Source organism: Lactuca serriola, chromosome 6 (assembly GCF_051521515.1).
Source record: "Lactuca serriola cultivar US96UC23 chromosome 6, Lser_US96UC23_V15, whole genome shotgun sequence".
NCBI classification, from domain to species: Eukaryota; Viridiplantae; Streptophyta; class Magnoliopsida; order Asterales; family Asteraceae; genus Lactuca; species Lactuca serriola.
Genome location: NC_136413.1, coordinates 12,765,194 through 12,787,444, shown reverse-complemented (window position 1 = coordinate 12,787,444; position 22,251 = coordinate 12,765,194). Strand labels below are relative to the sequence as shown.

Sequence of the window (22,251 nt, the reverse complement as noted above, 5' to 3'; positions counted from 1 at the left end):
TGAACCACTTCTTGTTGATGAGCTGACACCGTTTATGATTCACGTTGATTCCACCTTAGCGCGACTGAAACACTCCATTCTCTCAAATTTCTTCTCAATAAAACTTTACGATTCATCATCCTCTTTACCTTCACCCTTAAAAAATGGCTTTTTAATATTCTTTTTTCATTTAGACGCATTTATATGTATTATAAACAATATTAATAATAACAAATTTAAAAAATAGTATACTTATTATTATTATTATTATTATTATTATTATTATTATTATTAAGGTTTCCTGTTTGCAGAAAAGTCATAATATTTTTGTTTGCAGACAAGTCTCCATATTTTGGGTCAGTTTACAAAATAGTGACAAATTAATTTGTTACCGTTTCCAACCGGTAAAAAAAGTCAAAATATAAACTTTACTGGTTTTAGGATTTTTCATGGTTGCAGAAATCGCTAATCGGTGGACTAGCGATTAGAGATTAATCGGTTAGGCGTGGATTAATCGAGAGATTAATCGGGGACTATTAATTATTAAGAAAATTATTCAAAAAATTATAAATCTAACATTAATCCTACAAAAAAAGTGATTAATCGGCGATTAGGTCCGACTTTGACCTTCGTTGACCAAACCCAATTAGGTCCGATTAGGCCCGATTATGATTAATTCCGAATTTGACATGTATTGACCAAACCCGATTATAGTGACTGATTCGCAATAAATCTCATCGGTGGAGGTCCGATTAGCGATTAATTGGCGATTAAGCCGATTTCTGCAACACTGAGATTTTTTCGTACACAAAAACTAATTTAGGGCAAAAGCAAAACTAAGCCAAAATTTTGAGACTTTATTGGAGATTTTCCAAAATTATATATAAGAATTTGAACCTGAGTGAGTAGGTAATAACCCCTTGACCAACTGAACTATAAGAATTTCATGTATAAACTTGAATAACATGATATTATCAACATATTTCGTGTATAAACTTAATGTTATTAAGATATTAATTATATAATTTGGTTAAAACTTGGACCTATATTATATGATCCTATGCAAATCGTCTCTTGTATATCTCAAGGTCGGGTATATATATATATATATATATATATATATATATATATATATATATATATATATATATGGAAAAGTGAATATACCCTTAAGGGTATATAAGCTTAGGTACCCAAACTCACCATACTACGTCGTTTTGTATCATATAATACATGTTAGTTGTCCAGTGTTCTTATAATTTAACTTTTAACTTGATTTACTTTTATGGTTTTTATAAATTACACATTTAAGTTCCTCTTATATAATTTTCATTTTCAACTACAATATATAAAGCCTAGTCGGTGTTTGACAAAAAGATGTGATGTAAGACAAAAATTATAGTGAAATTTCGAAGAAATCATCAAAGAATTTTAATATCAGTGATCATAATACAACGAATTAAATGCCAATAGATATGATCCATATGGTTTCTTATTTTATGTAATTAAGGTCAAAACCTCTGAAAAGTTGTCGATTTGGTCATTTTCAACAAGTTTTTTTTTCAACATTCTAAATTAAAGCTTTATTAGTTTCCTTTATTTATTTATCTAAATAATTTTTTTAAATTTACAAGAAAAGAACACTTTAATTTTAATAGTTCAATATTTTTCTAATTTTTCTTATAAATTTAAACTTTTTCAAATGTTTAGAATTTTTGTATTTAATTTTTTTAAATGAACATATGTAATATATGAGTCTTACACCAAGTTTATAATATTTATATCTTAATAAATATTACATTATCATATTATTAATTTCTTTTAGTTAAATTTTTAATTCTTTTTTGTATTATTTCTTTTTTATTGGATATCACTTTAATTTATTATTATTTTTATATAATAAATATTATTTTGTTGGATTATTAGTTTATTAGTTTATTTTTAATTTGTACTATTAATTTCTTTTTAATTTTGTTAGTTCCACCATAAAGTTGCCAGAATATGCGAAAGCGTTGCCTTTCATCATCGAAAATAGTCAGATCACTACAAAACATCTTCATCGGAGGTCGGACAGAAACCCACAAACATTTTACAACCAATGATGATGGTAGTCACATGCGATAACACCACCACCATCACCCGATCACCACCACCACTTTTAATGTTTATAAGAGTTTGTTGCACATTGTGTGTGATATGAAGGATTTTAGCGGATCGTGAAGAGGTTGTCACAGGGGGCTACCACGGATGTTGGATGGATAAAGTTAGTAGGGTTTCGTCGAACCTCCGATGAAGGTTTTTGGCGGTGACCCCAACGATTTTAGTTGATGAGCATGCGACGCTTTTGCGTATTTCAATAACTTTGTGGTGAAACTAATAAAATGAACAAGAATTAATATTATACAATAAAAATAAATTAATAATAAAATAAATAATATTTATTATATAAAAAATAATAAATTAAAAGTAATATTCCAATGAAAAATAATTAATCCAGAAAAGGAATTAAAATAATTAACTGAAAGAAATTAATAATCTGATAATGTAGTATTTATTAATATATAAATATTATAAATTAAAAAAGTATTTATTAATATATAATAATCCAATAAAAAAGAATTACTCTAATAAAAAAATCTACTAAAATAAATTAATAATCCAATATATTAATATATAAATATTATACATTAAAATTAATATTTATTCATATATAATAATCCAATTAAAGTATCCTATAACAAATAAATTTAAAAAATTTAATTAAAAGAAATTAATAATATAATAAAACAATATTTATTAATATATAAATAAATTATATTAAAAATGACATTTATGGTCATTGTAGTTTAGTTGTAGAAATGTCCTGAATGTAAAATGATCATTTAAAAAAAATTTAACAACAAAACTGTTAAAGCTAACGGAAAAAAACCGAAACAACAACAAAACTTGTTAAAAATGAAAAAATCTTTAACTTTTCATAAAATGAAAACCACAGGGATCATTTTTGTAGTTTTGTTTTGTGATTAATTATGAATATGACTATAAAATATATGTAATACTTAAAATTTATCTGCTAAAAATATAAACAACAAAATGATACAATATTATTCCATTCATCAAATTTCCCAATTTAAAAAATTCTCATCCGATCACATTCCAAGAAGACACATTTCTCAATATTTTGTTTTATAAAACCCAAAAAATAAAAGAATAAAACAAACCCCGTTCAAACAAACCGATTAGAGGGCATACTCGTCATTTCAAAAATCATAACGTTATCTTCCTTTTAGAAACCCCACATCTATTCAAATTCCAAATCTCTTTTAATACCCTTCTTGTCTCTTGCTACAGTCCCCTAATCTATAGATACACAAATCTGTATGTATAGTTGTATACCTACAGGTACACACTTCTGCGCGTATTGCTGTGTTCACTGCAACACAATCCCCAAAACTTCTCAGCTTTTGTGAAGAAAAGCCAAAATCACAGGTTTTCTAGAGAGAGATAGAGTTTTGAGAATGGAGGTGGAAATGGAGGATGATAGTAGTAGTGGTAATGTCGCTGTGGAGTTTACGTTTACGGCTGTGGAAATCGATCTCGATTACGAGTTTGAAGCTGCGCGGTTCTTTGATTTTACAAGGGAGGAGTCGACGGTAGAAGCTCGTGAAGCTGAAATGTGGTTTGAGTCCGTTGAAAGCTATCCGCCTTCGCGTAAGTTGTTGAAATCTGTATACATTGCCGTTTTATGCTTGTGCTCCGTTTTTTGTGCCTGATTATGAGTAGTTATTATAGGTTTTAGCTGATTTTTACACCAATAGATCATAAGCATTCCTGGAGATGTTCAATGTTTTTTTTATAAGCATCATTTGCTGGAGATTCTCATTGTTCATGATATCGATCGTTTTGTTACACCTGTAAATAGGGGAAACAGTGTCGCACCTAAGCCGAGCTGAATTTATTGAATTTTTTTTTTCCATTTCAAATATACACGCTCCCTAGTGTTTGACTTTTGAGGTTACTCGTAAATTATTTAGGTCCAAAATTGATTGATTTCAGGAAAAATACCGGTAGTTACATGTAACTTTATGAAATTCCTACTCTCAGAAACTAGTTTTAGGTTAAATTTGGTAGATCATTCAGGTTAATTTCGAATTTGAAAGTATAAGGTTTGACCTAAAAAGTCTCAACATATCCATTCTTCTGCAATAACATTTGAAAAGTAATTTCACAGGGATGCACCTTGTGGTTTCGTAATCTGATTATGGAAATTTGTGTAGTGTTTGCTAGTTTGGTGTAGTCACTAAACCACTGGCTCATGCAGGTCAAGCTGATGTATATATCTTGGGTTTGTGGTCCATATTATTGCAGAAGACAAAATTTACCATTCTAACTAATAAGTGGTCCCAATCACCAGTTACTAACTTTGAGTTCTTCTCACAGATGTAGTTATTTTCTAGTTCTGGTTTACTATATGAACTGGTTGTTGCCTCTTTTGAAATTGTATTATTGCTAGTAGTAATTTGACTTGCCAGTTTTAGTCCTGATTACATCCCAAATTCATCAATGGTCAATTTATTTAGGTTTTAAAGGAAGCGCATTTCTAGCCACACTCTATCTTCTGTTAATGATGCCATTTCTTGTCTCTATATGCATCATATCTGTTTCCGATTCTTGTTCTTATAAGTTTTATAAAAATATGTATACTGCTTTCACTGTCATAGGCTCAATAGTACACAGTTTTTGACTTCTTTACCACATTTTTTTTTAATTTCAGCATTTGCAGTTAGGTTAATTTCAAGAGAGCAAAATGAAAATGCCAACATTCATACAGAATCAAAAGGTTTTAACACAAATCAGTTGGATAATGTCTCTAATGTTGTAAGAGCACAAGAGGGTTCTTCAATGGCTTTGACCAAGACCAACACCAACACAGGTATTGACTATTGTACCCTTATTGTAAATAAGGACTAATAAAGTCAACTGATAACTATTTTACAGATGGTGATGTGGCGAATGGGGGAGTTTCTTTGGACTTAAAAAGTTACTGTCTACAAACCTTCCAGAAGCAACAACCTAGAAGAAATGATAATTATAAATCTAAGATAAAATCAAATTTGAAACCAAGTTTTCCAAGAACCTCAACTTTAATGAAACCTACTGCAAGTCAATTAGCTAAACAAAATCAAGAACGTTTAATGGATCATTCCAGGTATTAATTATACTGCTGAAATTGAAATTATTCTTGTGATTATGTTTTATTGTTTTGTAAACCATAAATTTGAAAAAACTTTATATCATTGTGTGTTAGGGTTCAAAAATCGGGTAACAATTCTATAAATGTAGAAGGTCAAGCAGCCAAAAGACAAAAGCTCGAGGGAGGCCTGTTGTGTAAGGTCAGAAATACCCTTTTATCATTGTAATGAAACATTTCTGCACACTTTATATATTAAAGGATAAATACTTGATGCCTATAAATTTAAATTTCAGGTCACTGACACAAAGCAACAAGCTAATTTTATCCACAAGGCACCAAAAAAGGTTAACATACATATTATAAGTGGTTCATTTGATCTTGTGAATGATTTTTTAGAAGTTTTCTTTTTTTAGTTTTTAATTTAATTTTATATTTTTATGGTTATATATAGGAAGGTGGCATGGATAGTAAGTTGCATATTACTGTTCCTAGACCACCTGATCTTGCAACAGCTCAAAGGGCACAAAGGTCACAAAGGATAAGGTTATTATAAATCCACATCTCACTATTATTTTAAAGATTTTTTTGCATTTTTATGTTTTTTATTTACTAACATGTAATTGAATATCTTTTGGTGTTAGGCAAAAGGGCGATACTGGAAACGAAAATGTGGCTTCAAGAGCTCATGGGTTTAGAGCCCTTCCACTCAATAGAAAAGTTTGTATTTTATTTTGTGCATAACTAACTTAATTTCTTTATAAATTGGAGAAAATTACATTTTTGGTCCCTGAGAATAGCTTATTTTTGCAATTTTGGTCCTCAACTGAGGTGTTTGTATCATTTTTAGTCTATGGTCCAAGTAAAATGTCTATTTTGGTTCCAAAAGCGTTATAAAACCTGAAATAAGGATCAAAATTGTAAGGAAAACTTTCTGGGACCAAAACTGAAAAAATCAGCTATACTCAGGGACCAAAGATGTAATTTACTCTTAAAATAATGTTATTGAAGTGTACTGTGAATTTAAGCATCACACTGACAGCATGTTGTTTGTGTACATTGTTTTCATTGATATTTCACAAAACAAAAATATTTAAAAAAAGTTTGTATACTTTAAGGTTATGTTTTTTTTATATATTTAATTTATCACGTGCAGATTTTTGAGACACCTTCATTGTTACAACAAAAAAGAAGCACTCCTCAGTTACCAGAATTTCAAGTATGCTCATTATTAATTTTCTAATATTTAATTAATTAATTTGTTTTTGTGGCAATATTATATTATATTTTTTTTACCAGGAATTTCACTTGAAGACAACAGAGAGAGCTGCACAAAACACTGCTGCAGTTCCATCAACTTCATCATACTGCAACAACTTAAAGGTTGAAACCACATCATATCTTAAATTTTTATATATGAATAATAAAAAAAAGAATAATTAAAAATATAAAAATAATGTAATTAAAAAAGCTGTGTATTAATATTATACAGGTACCACAGAAGCCTAGATTTTCCTTTGCGACAGAAAGTAAACAAGAAGATTGTGAAACAATTTCCAGATTTAAAGCATTACCTCTCAACAAAAAAGTAATTATTTTTATTTCTATATAATACAATTATTTAAATAATTAAAAAAATAATGCATGATTTTTTTTTGAATGTAGATATTTTCAAGTAAAGGAGATCTAGGAGTTTTTAGAAGTAGCAAGAGGGAGACAACAGTAGCTATGGTAGTAGTTTCTCGTAATACAATTCCACTTTTCAATTATTTCTTCCTTAAATAATATCATAAAAAATTCCATTTTTTAAAAAATATTTTTTCAGGCATTTAATTTTCAAACTGAAAAAAGAGCTCAAAATGCCCCACCAATCGATCTCTTTAACAAGGTATGAACCCTAAACCCTAAACCCTAAATCCTAAACCCTAAACCTTGAACCTTAAACCCTAAACCTGACATTTAAATTTTATTTTTTGTAATTTGCAGCTCACATTGGATTCTGGTTCTGAATTGAATAGGCCTAGGCCTAGGGTTAGACATCAGTCTATTTTTATGAAGGTTATTTTCGATCCCCATTTATAACACCATAATTGATTAAATTTGGATTTTTGTTTTTAAACTATAAATATTCAAATATTTTATTTATTTATGTATACATTTTTACTAAATTTTGTATTATTTTGGCACAAGGGTTCAAAAGAAAACAGAGTATGCTCCTTTCAACAGCAAAGTGAGATAGTAAACCACAAAATGACATCATCAAAACAAGTTCATTTTGACAGCAATTCAGCCATCACTGAAGGCATTACTCCATTTTCAACAATTAGCAGGTAAAACATGACCAAAAAAAATACACATAAAATTGTTGTGAATTTATAAGTATTGGATGTTCATTGTTATGTAATTTGGAACAGAAATTTGGGGATTCGTTAACATGAGGATTGATGATCAAAAAGCAACCATGTCATTGATGGAAGAAGAAAGATTATGATCGCGTGTTAATAAAATGTAAGAAAAACCAAAGATGTACAGCTTTTGTTGGTTTCTTTCTAGTTTAAAAAAATATAAAAAATGATTTGAGAGCATATTTGTCTCAAAAAAGAAAGAAAAATAAAGTGGAATTAACTTTGCATTCAGACAAAACCAAGAGGACTATAATTAAAATGGTAACACAAGAATTGACCGCACTTGGTCCTTTGGGACATTTTAATTAATTTGATGTACTGAAAGAAGACCTACTTATTTCTTGAGTCTGACATGGCATTCAAGAATATGACTTTCGTATACTTGGTCTTTTTTAAAAAAGAAGAAGTTATTCCTCAATAAACTCAATAAGATTGGCGTTTGTAATGTTTGTAGTCTTTCTAATCATACTTAAATAATCATTTTCTCGTAATTGTTGTAGTACTTGAGTTCACTCGGTTTATGTGGATGTATTTTTGGGGAACTGAACAATCAACACATAAAATAAAGTACACATGATATTTATGTGATTCATCGTGATCAATGAGATGGTGTCGCTTTCAATTTTCATAGACAAACCAGAAATTGACAAAGTGTTTTAGTGATAATATTAGTTGAGGGTTATACTTTATAGTAACATGAGTTGGTTATATATAGAGATTTCGGGTCTAAAATATGGTAAAATTGACTATTAAATTTCGAACATTACTTGACCCTATGTCTAGGTATCCATATAAGTTCTCAAGATAATCCAAAAGAATACACTTAATATTTTACACACATGAACAATATGAATCAAATAACCAGATTCGTATAAGGAATGTTCAAATTCTTAGGAGAGCCAAAATATTTTGTATAATCATTATATACATATACACACCCAATTGTACAAAATATGAAAACATCATCTTTTCTAGAAGGCTTTGAAACTATTATACACGTTTGCAATTTGCATATACAACATGACTTGTATTAGATAACAGACTAAAATAAATTCCAGTTACACATACACAAAATCGCCAGGTGACAGTAATAGCATCATTGGGCCACCTTGATGATATAGTAATGGCACCATCATTACTAGGTTAGAAAAGCTTATTAGATTTAGCAACCCACTCTTGAAAGATTTTGGTAACAATGTTATTTTATTTTTTTTGGAATTCAAGCTCAAAACTAAAAACCGAACATGTAAAAAGTTAATATTGGTATTAATATAAAAATTGTAGCATTGATAAGGTTATTTACAAAAAATCCAACAAGATCAAGAAACTTGAGCTTCACAAGTGAGGAGCAATAGGTCTATCATCTTTAAAGTTTAATCTTAATCCAGATCACAAACCTCTTCAATAATCTGACCTTTTTAGCTTCTAAATTGTCAACTCTTTCTGCTTGTGGTGTATTATATCATTTCAGTCATAAGCTATGACCAATTAACTTCTTTTTCACAACACATCAAAAACCAAAATCAGCTTAACGTATATGTGTTCTTCCAAAAGATGATGCTCCAATTGCACTCTCATTGTTCTGCATTCATAAATTCAATTACCAATTTTGTCATTATAAATAGTAGTACTAATTATATGCTTACATGGGTGGTTTCTCATACAATCAATTCATGTAATTTTAAACTTGAATTCAAGTCTTTTTGACTCAAAAAGTCAACGTGTCAAAATGTTAAAACTTACCTGAGATTTAGGCGAAGGAAATGCATTCCAAAATCTAAGTGTTTCATCTCCAGCTCCAGTCACAATCGTCTGCATAACCAGTTATAATTTTAAAACCATCACACAATCTGTCAACTAGATTTAAACAACTTCAAATGAATTCTTTTCAAATTAACAATTAATCATATCATTATATATCATATTAGATTACCTGTCCATCAGGTGAGATTGCAAGGTAAAGAACTCTGTATGTATGCCCAGTAAGAGTAGCCAACTGCAATTCCATTCAAGATTCACATTTATAAGTAATCTTATACACACCCTTTTTCACAAAAGAAAAAAGTCAAACTTCCAATTTTAGAGAAAAAGTCAAACCCAGATGAAAAAGATCATACCTTTGACATATTAGGGTACTTCCAGACTATAATTTGATTCTGAGAGTATCCATGTGTGCTCACAAGTTCATTCCCATTCTTAGACCACACAAGATTACACACCTGACAAAATAACAACCCTTTTATTGGATTCAAGAAAAGATTTAAAAAAAGTACCAAATCTTGATTCCATTTTTGTATACAAAAAAAAAGTTAGATTTACCTGACTACCGGTATCCACACAGCTCAGGTGAGAATTGGTGGTTGTGTTCCAAAATCTGATACACCGGTCAGCAGTGCCGCCACCGGAAGCCAAAAGTCCATAAAGATGTGGGGACCACGCAATTGCTTTCACAGCAGCAGTGTGTTCACAGTATTTCAAAACAGGTTGTGTTGAATGTTGATTCCAAACAAAAAGCTAAACACAATAAAGATTAATTCTCAACTTTGTATTATAAAAAAAAGATTGTTATTTTGTGGAAAGTGATTATAATTGCATACATACCCGATTATCGTTTCCCCCTGATGCTAATTCGCGATTATCATAAGACCATTTGAGTCCACACACTTCTGATTTATGACCATTTAACTTACTAACAAAATCTTGTTCTACACGTGGGTCCCGTTGAAGAACACTTTTATCACGGCTTCCTGAAGATAACATGGATGAATTCCAAGCCAAGGCTCCAACACGTGATCTGTGTCCTTCCATGGTTCTAACTTTCTTGCATCCAAACACATCCCATATCTGAATTCACAAACTTGGTTACATTTTGTAAAGAAAGTAGATTTTATATAATATAAGTTGAATAAGATTAATATAACATTTACCTGAACTTCTCCATTGCTAGTTCCAACTGCAAGAGTTGTTCCTTGTTGTGACCACCCAACTGAACAGACTGTTTCATCAATGCCCAAATCACATAATTTTGTAACCTGTGTTTTCATGGAGTTTTAGCTTTGAATGTTAATTTAGATGATCATGAAAGCATAAGTCAAAAGAGTTGATGATTTTGGTCAATTTACCTTACTACTAGAGGCATTCCATAAGTAAACACAATTGCTCAATCCCACAGCCAAGATATTATGAGAAGACCAATCTACAAGATTTAGGTAAAAATCATCTTGCAATGCTGGTGCATCTAGAACCTAAAATCAAATGATTAGGAGCCAATGTGAGCTTCTAGTACTAAAATCACCAAATGATTAGAACCCAATGTCATCAAGTTAACAAAGATTTGGAGTAATTGGCTGGAGTACTGACCTTATAAGGAGATCTGGGAACAATTCGTCGAGCTTTAGCAGGTCGATGACTAACCCCAGGCAACTCATTATCAAATCCAAACGGAGACAGCGAATGCAACGATTGCCTAGTCTCACTCTTGAAGCGAAAAATATTCCGGTTTACTGGATTAGTAGTAGTCACTGGAGAGTTCTTCTTATCAGGCGTACTGGGAGGAACGAATCCCAGATCCGACCCAAACAATGCCTTTCTCAAAAGGGCAGTGTAGGCGGCTGAGGAAGAAGAAGTGTCGTTGTCAGCGCCTCCGTCGGACGGTGGCGGAGTAGACAAGCCAAATAGGGCGAAATTGGATGCGGATCGAGAGGGGATAAATCGATCGCTGTAGATGGTGCGTGATGGAGATGGGTGGTAATAATTTAGAGAAGATGGGGTTGTGGGTTTTGGTGATGGGATTTGACAATGAGATGAAGATTCATCGTTCATCTTGGAGTTGAGTTTGTGGGATTGTTGATCGATCGTAATCGAAAGCGGCAGGCTATTTACCCGGGAATGGTAGACGGGTAGGAAAATTGCCGCGGAAAACAACAAACCATGGCGACTTGCCCGGCTGCCCGACGTTTACTTGTTGGAAGGATTCCAGAAAAGGGTATATAATATATTACTGTTTTTTGTTTTTGTTTTATTTATTTATTTTTATAATTATTTATGTTATTATGATTTTACAATGAATTTACTGGTATCTCCGATACATATTTTTATATTTTAGGCTTTATATAACTCTAGGTAATTTTTGTTGGAAAGGGAACTTCCCCGCTACGAATATGAGCTTATGTCTCATGCCCTGGAGTTCTGCAGGCGAATTTCCATGACCACAGAGATTTAAACATGGATCAATATGTTATCCACCATATCTTCCATATGTCTTATCAAGTTACTACAACCAAAGTGGTTAATTTTAAGTAAATTACAAGAATCATCATGTGGTTTTAAGTAATTTGTTTGTTCGGTCCATGTTTTTTTTGTATAGTTGTTATAAGACCATCCAAAACACCGTCCACGAACCGGCTCATGGTCTACGTGACTATAATCGTGGTCGATACACACCACCCGACCTATTGTGGTCAGGTGTTTCCATGGTGGTTCGTGGTGGGAAGACGCAAGACAATGACCAATGCGAGTGTTTGGAGAATTCGACCGTTTGACTAGCTGTTCCGAAGACCAATTTTTTATTTTTTACACAACAATTTTACCTATAAATACCTTACTATACAACCTCATTTTTTACACCATTATTTTCTTTGTCACACAATTACACATAACCTTTTTACAACAAAAAACCATGAATCATAATCAAAATACCCCCCCCCCCCCCCCCCCCAAAAAAAAAAAAAAAAAAAAAACTATTGAAACCGCAAATCGATAACGATTTTGTGTTAGATACAATTCTCCGCCAATTCCCGACCATGAAACCTCAAGTTGGTTTTGTGAATTTGCTCTAAATCGGTTCTCCTATTCAACAAACACCACTTTTCTAACAATAATTCCAACCTTTCCCGGCCTATCAACAACAATTCTAATAATATTAACAATTCCAACCACAAGCGTCACAACCCCCTCATTCACCAGATTTTATTTTGGAAACGCAGCCTTCACCCCCACCACCTCAACCCAAAAAAAGGAAAAAACCCGGCTTGAACCAATACACTCGAAAGGGTACCATGGACAAAATAGGAAGAAAATAAGTTAGCGGAGGCATGAGTATCAGCTTCCCAAGACCCAATTAAAGAAGATTCACAAACCTATACTTGTTTCCGAGAGAAAGTTTGAAGTGTGTTCCATGAGTTAGTGGGAGGTGACACTGAAAATCTCGACCAACTTAGCTCGAAATGGCGCGATTTGCGACTAAAATGCATCAAATTTGGAGGAATTTACAACCTCAAAAACTTACACAAAAGTGGGTCAAACGATTTTGATGTCTTTAAGGAGACCTTTGATCAATTTGAAAAAACAACACCAACCCGTAAAGGTTTTCCATATGTGAAACCGTGACTAAAATTGAAAGATGCTCCAAAATTGAAAGAGCAAACAGAAGGAACTTCACAAACAACTTTCGATTCAAAGCGTTTAAGAAACCCCGATGCAACTTCCCAACAATCGGACGGATGAACACACATTGACATCAGTGATGACCTGATAGATCTTGAAGACGAACAACCTCTTCGTCGGCCCGTTGGAAGAAATAAAGCAAAAAAATCGGGTTCGTCGACTTCGGGAGCTTGCGTTATCGATCATTTTGGAAACAAATTTGATCGATATGTCCAAATTCAAGAAAACAAGGCGGATATGATGAGTCGGGATGAAAAAAATTGATATGTTTTTATCGTATAAAAAACGGAAGTATGATAACTATTTAAATGCATTAGAAACTAACCTTAAAAGGAAGCATAAAACCGACAACGATATACTTGTGTACTTTCTTGGATTCGGGATTGGCATGCTTGAATATTCTAAAATTTTCTATTTTCTCAAACATTCCACGCATCAACCCCGAAGTATAGGTCCAGAAATACGTACCCCATGCAACCTTGCAATTTTCAATTTATTTATTATAATTAGGTATTATTGTATTTATACCCAATCTTTAAATGTAATATCTTTTCCAATCATGTATATTATCAACAAGCTTGTATACTGCCGCGGGAATGCCCGTTTTAACGTCCCGTCCGTGGAGACCTTTCTACATAAAAACAAACTGGATAAGCATTACAATATCTTCATCCTAAAGTGACAAATAATTCGAAGACATAATGTAGTCTTCTAAATCTTTCAGCCGCAAACGTGCATCAGAAATCCAGGAACAACCAAGAACGAAGATTTGAATTTGGCCGATCTTTTTTTGTCATGGAGTAAATCCACATAAGGACCAACTCATAAACCACAAATCAAAATATATTCAGTTTCACCAAAATCCAACTACATCCCTAGTATCTAAAAAAGAAACCTCCCAATTTCAAACATTTGCTGAGACCTTACTTCATGCAACATCATCAAATGCATAAGTAAGGGGTCACCATGGGGGATAAGCATTCCTAAGAATCTTCCAAACGGTGAAACTTCAAATAATACTCGTTGCGATTGTGTTAGGCGCAGAAAATAGTTTTTAATAATCGTACCCACCACGCATTTTAAAGTTAAATGTGCTTTTTGATTGAGATCATTGTGCTATAAAACATATACATTTAATTTCATATAAAACATTTGTAATTGAAAATAAAAAACAAGGTTTCAAAATTACTTTTTCTAATTCAGTTTATGAAATAAATAGCAAATTACTTTTTATATAGTAATAAATAGTTCATATAAAAAGGTAGAAAAAAAAAGGGGGAAATCCATTTTAGGTCATTCAGTCATCCACTACAGGTCATTTCGCGGAGACCCCTTTGTGGAGTGGCCTACAGCTCTGCGGAGACCCCTATGCAGAATGACCTACAACTCCGCGGAGACTCATTTTTGGTCGTTTAATTCATTCCACAGAGGCAATACATCAATCCACAGAGGACCCTGTGCGGAATGACGTACATCTCTGCGGAATGAATCATCCCAAAATTCGAATGGCCTCTTAATCCTAACATCTACCAAATCAAAATATGTATATATTTACGGTAATCAATTGGATTTTCGTAACATTTGAATCATAAATATATACAATACAACATTAATCAAAAGAGAGAATGTGAGAAATACCTAGGAGCCGTATCCATCGGCGAAAATATTGGGGAAATTGCCCTCCATCGGTGTCGGATTTTGCTGTTTCAAGTCAATTTCACCGGAAAATGACTTCGTTTGATGTCGTTGTCGTCGGAAAAAAATCGGAATACCCTATCGATGCGGATAGAAGTTCGAAGTCGAAGAGGAATTAGGGGAAAATGGGGGACCAAAGAGGGGGACCATTTTTGTCAAAGAGGAGAGGGGTGAAATTACAAAAATACTCCCTCTATGCGGAGAATTCTTCGTTCCGTGGAGCCCCATAGAGGTTCCTCCGTGGAATGCATGACTTTACTCGGAAAAGTGATTTTTCATGGATAAAATTTGAAATTCCCACCTCCCCTCCTCCCCCCCATAAATGATTATAGCCGGTATTTTCCCTTTTGTTGGACGCTATTATTGAAAATGATATTATTTTAGGATGCTATTGTTGAAAAAAAAACAAATAAAGTAGGATGCTATTATTGAGAATGCTATTTTTTTTGTAAGAAAAACAATGTGCGTTGTAAAAAAACAAATAAAATAGGATGATATTATTGTAGGATGCTATTATTGAAAAAAATAAAGTTGGATGCTATTTTTTTGTAAAAAAAAAAACAATGTTGGTTGTAAAAAAAACAAATAAAGTAAGTGCTATTATTGACAATGAAAGCATAAAGTAAATCACTACAATAGAAAACATCAACATAATATAATTGTTTAAAATACAATGCTACAATTGAAAAAAAATAAACAAAAAATACAATGTTATAAATAACAAAAATATAAAAAAAAAATACAAAGCTCAAATATAAAAAACAATGTGTATATCTAATAGAAATTGTATCTGTATATGTTATAATTTTTCAGGTAATGACATCGATATGACTTTTGTTTTTGTACGCCATGGCTGCTGTTATGGAGCCAAGGACCCACCTCTCCCAAGCGGTAGAGGTGCTGGTCAGCATGAGCAGGACGACAAGTCTTATTATAAATTTTATTTACTATTTTTATTCAGTTATCATAAAATATTGTTTCTAATAATTTTTCATTATATTTGTAGCTGTGCCACACATGAAAGTCAGAGGAAAAATGAAAAACATTAAGCTTGAAAAAGCGCTCTTAAGCAATAAGGACAAACCGATTGACATGAACTGTAGTAGGGATATGACATATTATCCCGTAGGAGAGCTAAATGATATGTTTGCATGCGAAATTGGAAACATAATGTGGCGGATTGTCCCTTTTGATGAAAGAACTTGGAAAAAAGTTTCCCCAGCGATAAAGGATACCATAAAGCAACATTTAGGGGTAAATTATTTATATATGAATATTTTATATGTTTAATTATGACTGGTTTTTATTTGACTACTTTGTTTTTGTTTTTGTAGACAAAGTTTGATTTTGATCGGATGTCCCAGGATCCACAGACTGCTATGTTGTTAGAGAGTTTTAAAACGGCTTTGTTAAGAGGTTATCAAGAGCATAAAACAACATATTTTTTTGAAAGTTGGAGGGTATGAGGGTATCCCAAGAGCATTAGCCATCCCCAGATAATATGGAGGTTAATAATTGGAGGAAAGCAATTGAGTATTTTTTCCAAACGGATGAACACCTAGCTGCTTTGGTAAGAATCAAAAAAGTCATTGAACTGCAAACGTCCGTGAATCGTGGGGGGTCAACTCGTATAACAGTACTTTCTGTTAAAATGTAATGTACGATATATGTAATTATTTATTTAAAATATATTCTAATTTTTAATATTAAATAGAACCTAAAGAAAGTGGAAACGTTTCGCAAGGCTCATACCGAAAAGAATGGTGTATTTGTTAATGACCAAACGGAGAAACAATATGTAAGTATTTAATTATAATTTTATCATATAATTAAGTGTTTATTTATACTTAACTGTTAATCACTTTTGGAAAACACAAAATCGGTTAGTGGAAGAGCTCTTAAAACAAACACAAGAGCCAGAAGGTGAAAGAGAGTTAACACTCGCTGAAGAAAAAACTACTTTTGAGAGAATATTAGGTGAACGACGTGGCCATATCAGAGGCATTGACCGAAAACCTTCCACTATCCCACTGATTGCATTGCCATCACAGCCACCACCACAATCATCACGACAATCACAGGTAAAACAAGATTATTTAATTTCAATAAATGGATGTTGATTTGGTAATTTTGATTTGTGGTGATTATTTGATAAAATGTATGACACTTTGTGTTTTGTCCCATATATCTATATAATGATCAATAAATGCATATTGATTTGATAATTATGCTTGTAATTGTGTTTATGTTCCAAGTGCAAGAAATAGCCATGTACTTTGGTTTTTTGTCTCTAGTTTAAAAATAACAATGTACTTTGACATCAATAAATGCATGATGATTTGATAATTGTATTTTTATCCCAAGTGCAAGAAATAACAATGTACTTTGGTATTTTTTGTATTTAAGGTTCTTTAGCACAAAAAAATATATTGTTTAATTTCAAAGTCTCATATATCTATATAATAATCAATAAATGCATGTTGATTTGATAATTGTGTTTATGTTTTAAGTGCAAGAAATAGTAATGTACTTTTTGGTTTTTTGTCCCTAGTTTAAAAATAGAAATATACTTTCGCATCAATAAATACATGTTGATTTGGTAATTGTGTTTGTAATTGTGTTTTTATTACAAGTGCAAGAAATAACAATATACTTTGGCATTTCTTGTATTTATTATGTGGTTGAAAAATCTTCGGACAATGCTCAACGACCCGATGTTTAGGGAGGAACTTTATGCGTTTTTTCAATCGGGGAAAGATCAAGGAGGAAACGAGGGGAACATAGATGATGGTTCGTCGGATAATTAGTTTGTATTTTGTATGTTAGATTTGTTGTGATACTTTGATACTTTTTGGAATTATAACACTTTTGTTGTTTATTTTGGTATGAAATTATAACACTATTTTGTACCTAAGATGTCGTTATGTAATTTTTTGTGTGCATTTAATGTTGTTACGTATCGTTTCTTTTTGCACCTAAAAGTGTTGATTTAAAAGAAAAAATGAAAGATGTTATTACCGAATAAACTATTACCGACGACATAATGAACTACCGACGGCAAAGTTATTAGCGGTGATAGAGTGTATTACCGGCGACAAGAGCATTAGCGGTGACAAATATCTTTGCCAACGATATTTTGAACAATAATGATAAAGTAGTACCGATGACTTTTTACTGGCGACGTGTCGCCGCTATTGCCTTTACCAATGACATTTCTAGCTTTTACCGGTGACTTTTTCGCTGCTAATTCTCTTTTTTCTTGTAGTAGATGGTATGTGTTATTGAGAGAGAGAGAGAGAGAGAGGGGGAGAGAGAGAGAGATATTTCCCTCTTTAGTTCTTTTTAGTTTTTCAAGTTTGGACAAATTTCAAAATGAAACTAGATGAAAACGATAACCAATCCAAAAAACTATAGTTTTAATTAAAATTCAGAGAAAATAAATACCACAGGAACATTTTTACGGTATAGTATATAAACTTAAACAAAATTTAATAATTAAATATGCACGTAGATCGGTGCCTAATTTCGATTTATACCCTAAAATTAAAAACATTTTACAAAGAGTGTATTGCAAAATGATTTGACTAGTCTAGTGAATAGCCCTAAAATTAAATGGGTGCATTTATTATTATTTTTCTATTTCGGCCGGTTGAGGCCGGGGCCCGGGGGACCAAAAGAAATGTATACTATATACTAGTGGTATACATGTTTTGAAAATATAAAAAAAAGGCAGTAAAACCTTGATTGCAACGAGTTTTCCTATCCCCATAGATAGGTCCGCCCTGGGAGATTGCATTGATATATTTTACTTTAAGGCCGTAATAATTTAATACAGTACTTGATTTCTTTTGATAATTGACAAGCCGGATTTCAAAAGGTAAAAAACATGCAATTGTGTTGTGTTATTTTTCTAAGAAACAACATTGCATAACAATTTTTGTTTGTTTATTAACATAAACCTAATAATTTATATATTGGGATTATTTAAATTTGAAGCTAAAGAAAAAAAATCTTTAGCATAATGAAATACTTTTGAATTATCCAAAAACGCCCACCAAACAATTAACTAAATTCCAGCCAAAAGTAATATTGTTGATCAAGGTAAGCTACATACTAGCCTACAACTAGTAACGTTTGATGATTGGAGGGGTGGATATCTACTTGTTTCATAGGGTTCTTGATATGATAACCATATGGATAAAACACCTTTTAATCATTTTAGGGGATAGGGCTCGACTTATTTCATTAAGTTCTAAAAACTCAAACTAAGCATACCACACAAACACAAGTCCACTTTGTTGTTCTTGGGAGCCTTCTCGTTTGAACATAAATACAAGCCTCTAACATTGCATTTTCAATTGAACAATCCGAGAAAAGTAACATCATACAGAATTTATATTGTATAAAGGTGGTATCTAATAACAAGATTATATTATAAGGTAAGATTTGGGTTTTTTGCTTACACAGATTATTGGATTACATGATAATATATATATATATAGTATGATGATTAATCAAGTCTTGCAGGATGAATCTTAAAACCTTACACTACAAGGGCTTCTCGTCATATCAAAATAAGGTATCGTGTATTTAAATGAAGGCCACTTTGGAATGTTTAAATTGTATGTGCATTGTAATTTTTGTCTTTTTCACGTTCTTCGCACCTAAGATAAGCCATTTGCTCACTATGATCATCTAATTTCTTTAGATGTGAACTTAAAGTTGTATTATGCATTAAACAAAAAAATCTTTCAAAACATAAAAAATGATATGCTGAAGTCTTACATGACACAACGAATAGGAATCATCACATGTTGATAAAAAACACATTGTTTTCCATCCTTAAAAATGTCTTATAGAGCATGTTAGAAGTGGTTAATTAATTATAGGTTGAATTTTAATAAATGTGTCAATAAAATGTTTAAGAGGTTGAATGGTGAGTTATGTTTTTACAAATATTCATCCTAATATAAATAAATAATGAAATAACAATAAAAAATATCATATATCATGGTATATATATGAATCATTTTTACTTAGGCCAGGTTCAATTAAATCCAAACAAAATCAAGGGATAAGTTAAGGAAAGTCTCGAAATGTTAAGTATTTTATGAAGTTGATCCTTGCTAAAAATGTTAGGAAGTTAACATCTTTTTATCACATTTGTTTCTTCTCCTCTTTTGCTTTAAATAATTGATACGCCATGTTGTACTGATTTGATTCAGAATGGAGCAAAACCTATTTAATTAACCTAATTGAAAGTTTATAACTAATTACATGTTTTAGTTCTATTAAAACTCGCTAATACATAGATCTGCCACCCAAAAACAGCTCTCATGTTACAAGTGTACCAACATCACAGTGAACAAAATCTTCAAAAAGTCAAAATTAACACAGTTTCGCCCAAGTTCCACCACCACCACAACAAACCGTTCTTGCAAGGTTCGATGCGAGAACTCGTCCCAGGGCTCACGCTTGGATGAATCTGGGGACGAATTGCATGGAAAATCATGGCGATCACTGGAGGGTGTAGTCCACTGCTCATCAAATTACGTACCTTTATCACCCATTAGCTTCTTGGAGCGAGCAGCCAATATTTACAGCCACCGGACATCGGTGGTTTATGGGTGTATTAAGTACACATGGGAAGAAACACACCGTAGGTGCGTCAAGCTTGCATCTGCCATTAACCATTTAGGGGTTTCTCGAGGCGACGTCGTAAGTTTTCTTTCTACTCATTTAGTAACCATTATACTAATCATTACTGAAGCTAAAGTTATGGAGTGCAGGTAGCGGCTCTAGCACCAAATGTCCCGGCTATGTTAGAGCTTCATTTCGCAGTTCCCATGGCTGGAGGCATCATTTGCCCTCTCAACAAACGTCTGGATGCAAATATGGTTTCAACCCTTCTCGAACACTCAGAAGCCAAGATCCTCTTCGTCGACTACCAATTATTGCATGTAGCTGAAGAAGCTGTCACTATTCTCGAGAAGATGGATTTAAAACCTCCTCTTATTGTCGTAATATCTGAACAAGACTCCATGTCTCCCTTGAAACCCACAGGAAAATACGAATACGAATACGAGAGCCTTGTGGAGAGTGGAGTGACTGAATTCTCTATAATCAGACCAAATGACGAATGTGATCCTATCAGTTTAAACTATACATCTGGGACAACATCGAGGCCGAAAGGAGTAGTTTGTAGCCACCGAGGAGCTTATCTTAGCTCCATTGCTTCGGTGTTCATACGTGATATGCGAGAGATGCCTATATACCTTTGGACGTTGCCTATGTTTCACTGCAACGGGTGGTGCTTCACATGGGGTGTGGCTATCGTTGGTGGCACTAATGTTTGCCTACGACGTTGCGATCCTAAAGATATATTTAATAATATAGTTCTTCACAAGGTGACACATATGGATGGAGCTCCAACTGTCTTGAACATGATTGTGAATACTCCGGTGACTGATCGGAAACCACTTCCACACGAAGTTAAGATCGTAACCGGCGGTGCACCTCCACCTGCGTCAATCATTTCCAAGATAGAGGAGCTAGGGTTTCGTGTATCTCATATTTATGGCCTCAGTGAAACGTATGGTCCAGGAACTTTATGTGTGTGGAAGCCCGAGTGGGAAAGGTTGCCTCGTGAAGAACAATTTAAGCTTCAAGCACGACAAGGAGTGAAAACTTTGGTGATGGAGGATGTCGATGTAAAAGATCCTGCAACAATGGAGAGTGTAAAATGTGATGGAAAATCGTTAGGGGAGGTTATGTTTAGAGGGAATGCAGTCATGAGTGGATACTTCAAGGATTTGAGAGCAACCGAAGAGGCTTTTGCCGGAGGATGGTTTCGAAGTGGTGATCTTGCCGTTAAACATCCCGATGGGAATATAGAAGTAAAGGATAGGTCCAAAGATATTATAATCTCCGGTGGTGAAAATATATGCACGATTGAGGTGGAAACTGTGATTTATAGCCATCCTGCAGTTCTGGAGGTTGCTGTCGTTGCACGTCCCGACGATCATTGGGGTCAAACTCCCTGTGCATTTGTGAAGTTGAAGAAAGGTGTTGATGTTGATGCTCAAGAAATTATTCAGTATTGTCGAGATCGCATGCCACATTATATGGCACCTCGAACTGTTATTTTTGATGATTTGCCAAGAAATGCGACTGGTAAGGTACAGAAGTTTGTGTTGAGGGAGAAGGCAAAGCTTATGGGTAGCCTTTCTGACCGGAAAGTATAAACCTCATTTCCAAGTTTTCATCAAATGTATGAGTGATTCTATCCATGAATTGGGTAGCGTCAAAAATCAAATAATAATGATAATTATTATGTCGTCTACGTACGTTTACATAACATGTTTAGAAATTAATATGGTTATTTTTGGTATATATTTATCAATCTTGGAATCAAAATAGGGTAAGTCTATCCATACTCTTTTTATATTCTAACAACACCCTAATTATTATATTAATTTTAATTTAAATGATTAAAACGATTAAGTAAGAATTTAACCTTTTTACTTTTACTTATAA

General features: G+C 32.8%; 3 protein-coding genes across 4 annotated transcripts; 2 read left to right on the top strand and 1 right to left on the bottom strand.

The window, feature by feature from the left end:
- Positions 1-3,292: 3,292 nt before the first annotated feature.
- LOC145059088 (Cell cycle regulated microtubule associated protein) lies at positions 3,293-7,755 on the top strand. 2 transcript variants are annotated; one of them, XR_013686623.1, is made up of 15 exons: positions 3,293-3,690; positions 4,754-4,912; positions 4,978-5,188; positions 5,288-5,372; positions 5,467-5,517; positions 5,625-5,716; positions 5,815-5,890; positions 6,327-6,389; positions 6,470-6,553; positions 6,663-6,758; positions 6,836-6,901; positions 6,996-7,058; positions 7,157-7,228; positions 7,371-7,500; positions 7,585-7,755. XR_013686623.1 is itself a non-coding variant. In XM_079006955.1 (15 exons), the coding sequence occupies exons 1-15, from the start codon at positions 3,498-3,500 to the stop codon at positions 7,601-7,603; spliced, it is 1,470 nt and encodes a 489-aa protein (XP_078863081.1). In that variant the 5' UTR covers positions 3,294-3,497; the 3' UTR covers positions 7,604-7,755. The 2 variants fall into 2 exon arrangements, 1 of the variants encoding a protein (XP_078863081.1); XM_079006955.1 differs by having other exon boundaries at positions 3,294-3,690; positions 7,361-7,500.
- Positions 7,756-8,820: 1,065 nt separating this feature from the next.
- LOC145058547 (B-type cell cycle switch protein ccs52A-like) lies at positions 8,821-11,530 on the bottom strand. The gene is made up of 9 exons (XM_079006442.1): positions 10,936-11,530; positions 10,698-10,820; positions 10,503-10,607; positions 10,177-10,419; positions 9,895-10,089; positions 9,693-9,794; positions 9,509-9,571; positions 9,319-9,387; positions 8,821-9,157 (listed from the first exon to the last, which is right to left on the bottom strand). The coding sequence occupies exons 1-9, from the start codon at positions 11,395-11,397 to the stop codon at positions 9,104-9,106; spliced, it is 1,416 nt and encodes a 471-aa protein (XP_078862568.1). The 5' UTR covers positions 11,398-11,530; the 3' UTR covers positions 8,821-9,103.
- Positions 11,531-19,046: 7,516 nt separating this feature from the next.
- On the top strand, positions 19,047-22,048 carry LOC145057977 (butanoate--CoA ligase AAE1-like). The gene is made up of 4 exons (XM_079005888.1): positions 19,047-19,154; positions 19,243-19,294; positions 20,047-20,433; positions 20,505-22,048. The coding sequence occupies exons 2-4, from the start codon at positions 19,244-19,246 to the stop codon at positions 21,957-21,959; spliced, it is 1,893 nt and encodes a 630-aa protein (XP_078862014.1). The 5' UTR covers positions 19,047-19,154; position 19,243; the 3' UTR covers positions 21,960-22,048.
- Positions 22,049-22,251: the final 203 nt, after the last annotated feature.

Bases quoted from the DNA above. Each gene is read 5' to 3' on its own strand.
- LOC145057977 (XM_079005888.1), top strand. From the start codon at position 19,244: ATGAATCTTAAAACCTTACACTACAAGGGCTTCTCGTCATATCAAAAT. The intron at 19,295-20,046 runs GTATCGTGTATT...ACCCAAAAACAG, and splicing joins TCTCGTCATATCAAAATAAG to CTCTCATGTTACAAGTGTAC. The intron at 20,434-20,504 runs GTAAGTTTTCTT...TATGGAGTGCAG, and splicing joins GGGTTTCTCGAGGCGACGTC to GTAGCGGCTCTAGCACCAAA.
- LOC145058547 (XM_079006442.1), bottom strand. From the start codon at position 11,397: ATGAACGATGAATCTTCATCTCATTGTCAAATCCCATCACCAAAACCC. The intron at 10,420-10,502 runs GTAAATGTTATA...TTGTGAATTCAG, and splicing joins CTAGCAATGGAGAAGTTCAG to ATATGGGATGTGTTTGGATG. The intron at 9,572-9,692 runs GTATGATCTTTT...ATGGAATTGCAG, and splicing joins AGTACCCTAATATGTCAAAG to TTGGCTACTCTTACTGGGCA.
- LOC145059088 (XM_079006955.1), top strand. From the start codon at position 3,498: ATGGAGGTGGAAATGGAGGATGATAGTAGTAGTGGTAATGTCGCTGTG. The intron at 6,390-6,469 runs GTATGCTCATTA...TTTTTTTACCAG, and splicing joins CTCAGTTACCAGAATTTCAA to GAATTTCACTTGAAGACAAC. The intron at 6,759-6,835 runs GTAATTATTTTT...TTTTGAATGTAG, and splicing joins CATTACCTCTCAACAAAAAA to ATATTTTCAAGTAAAGGAGA.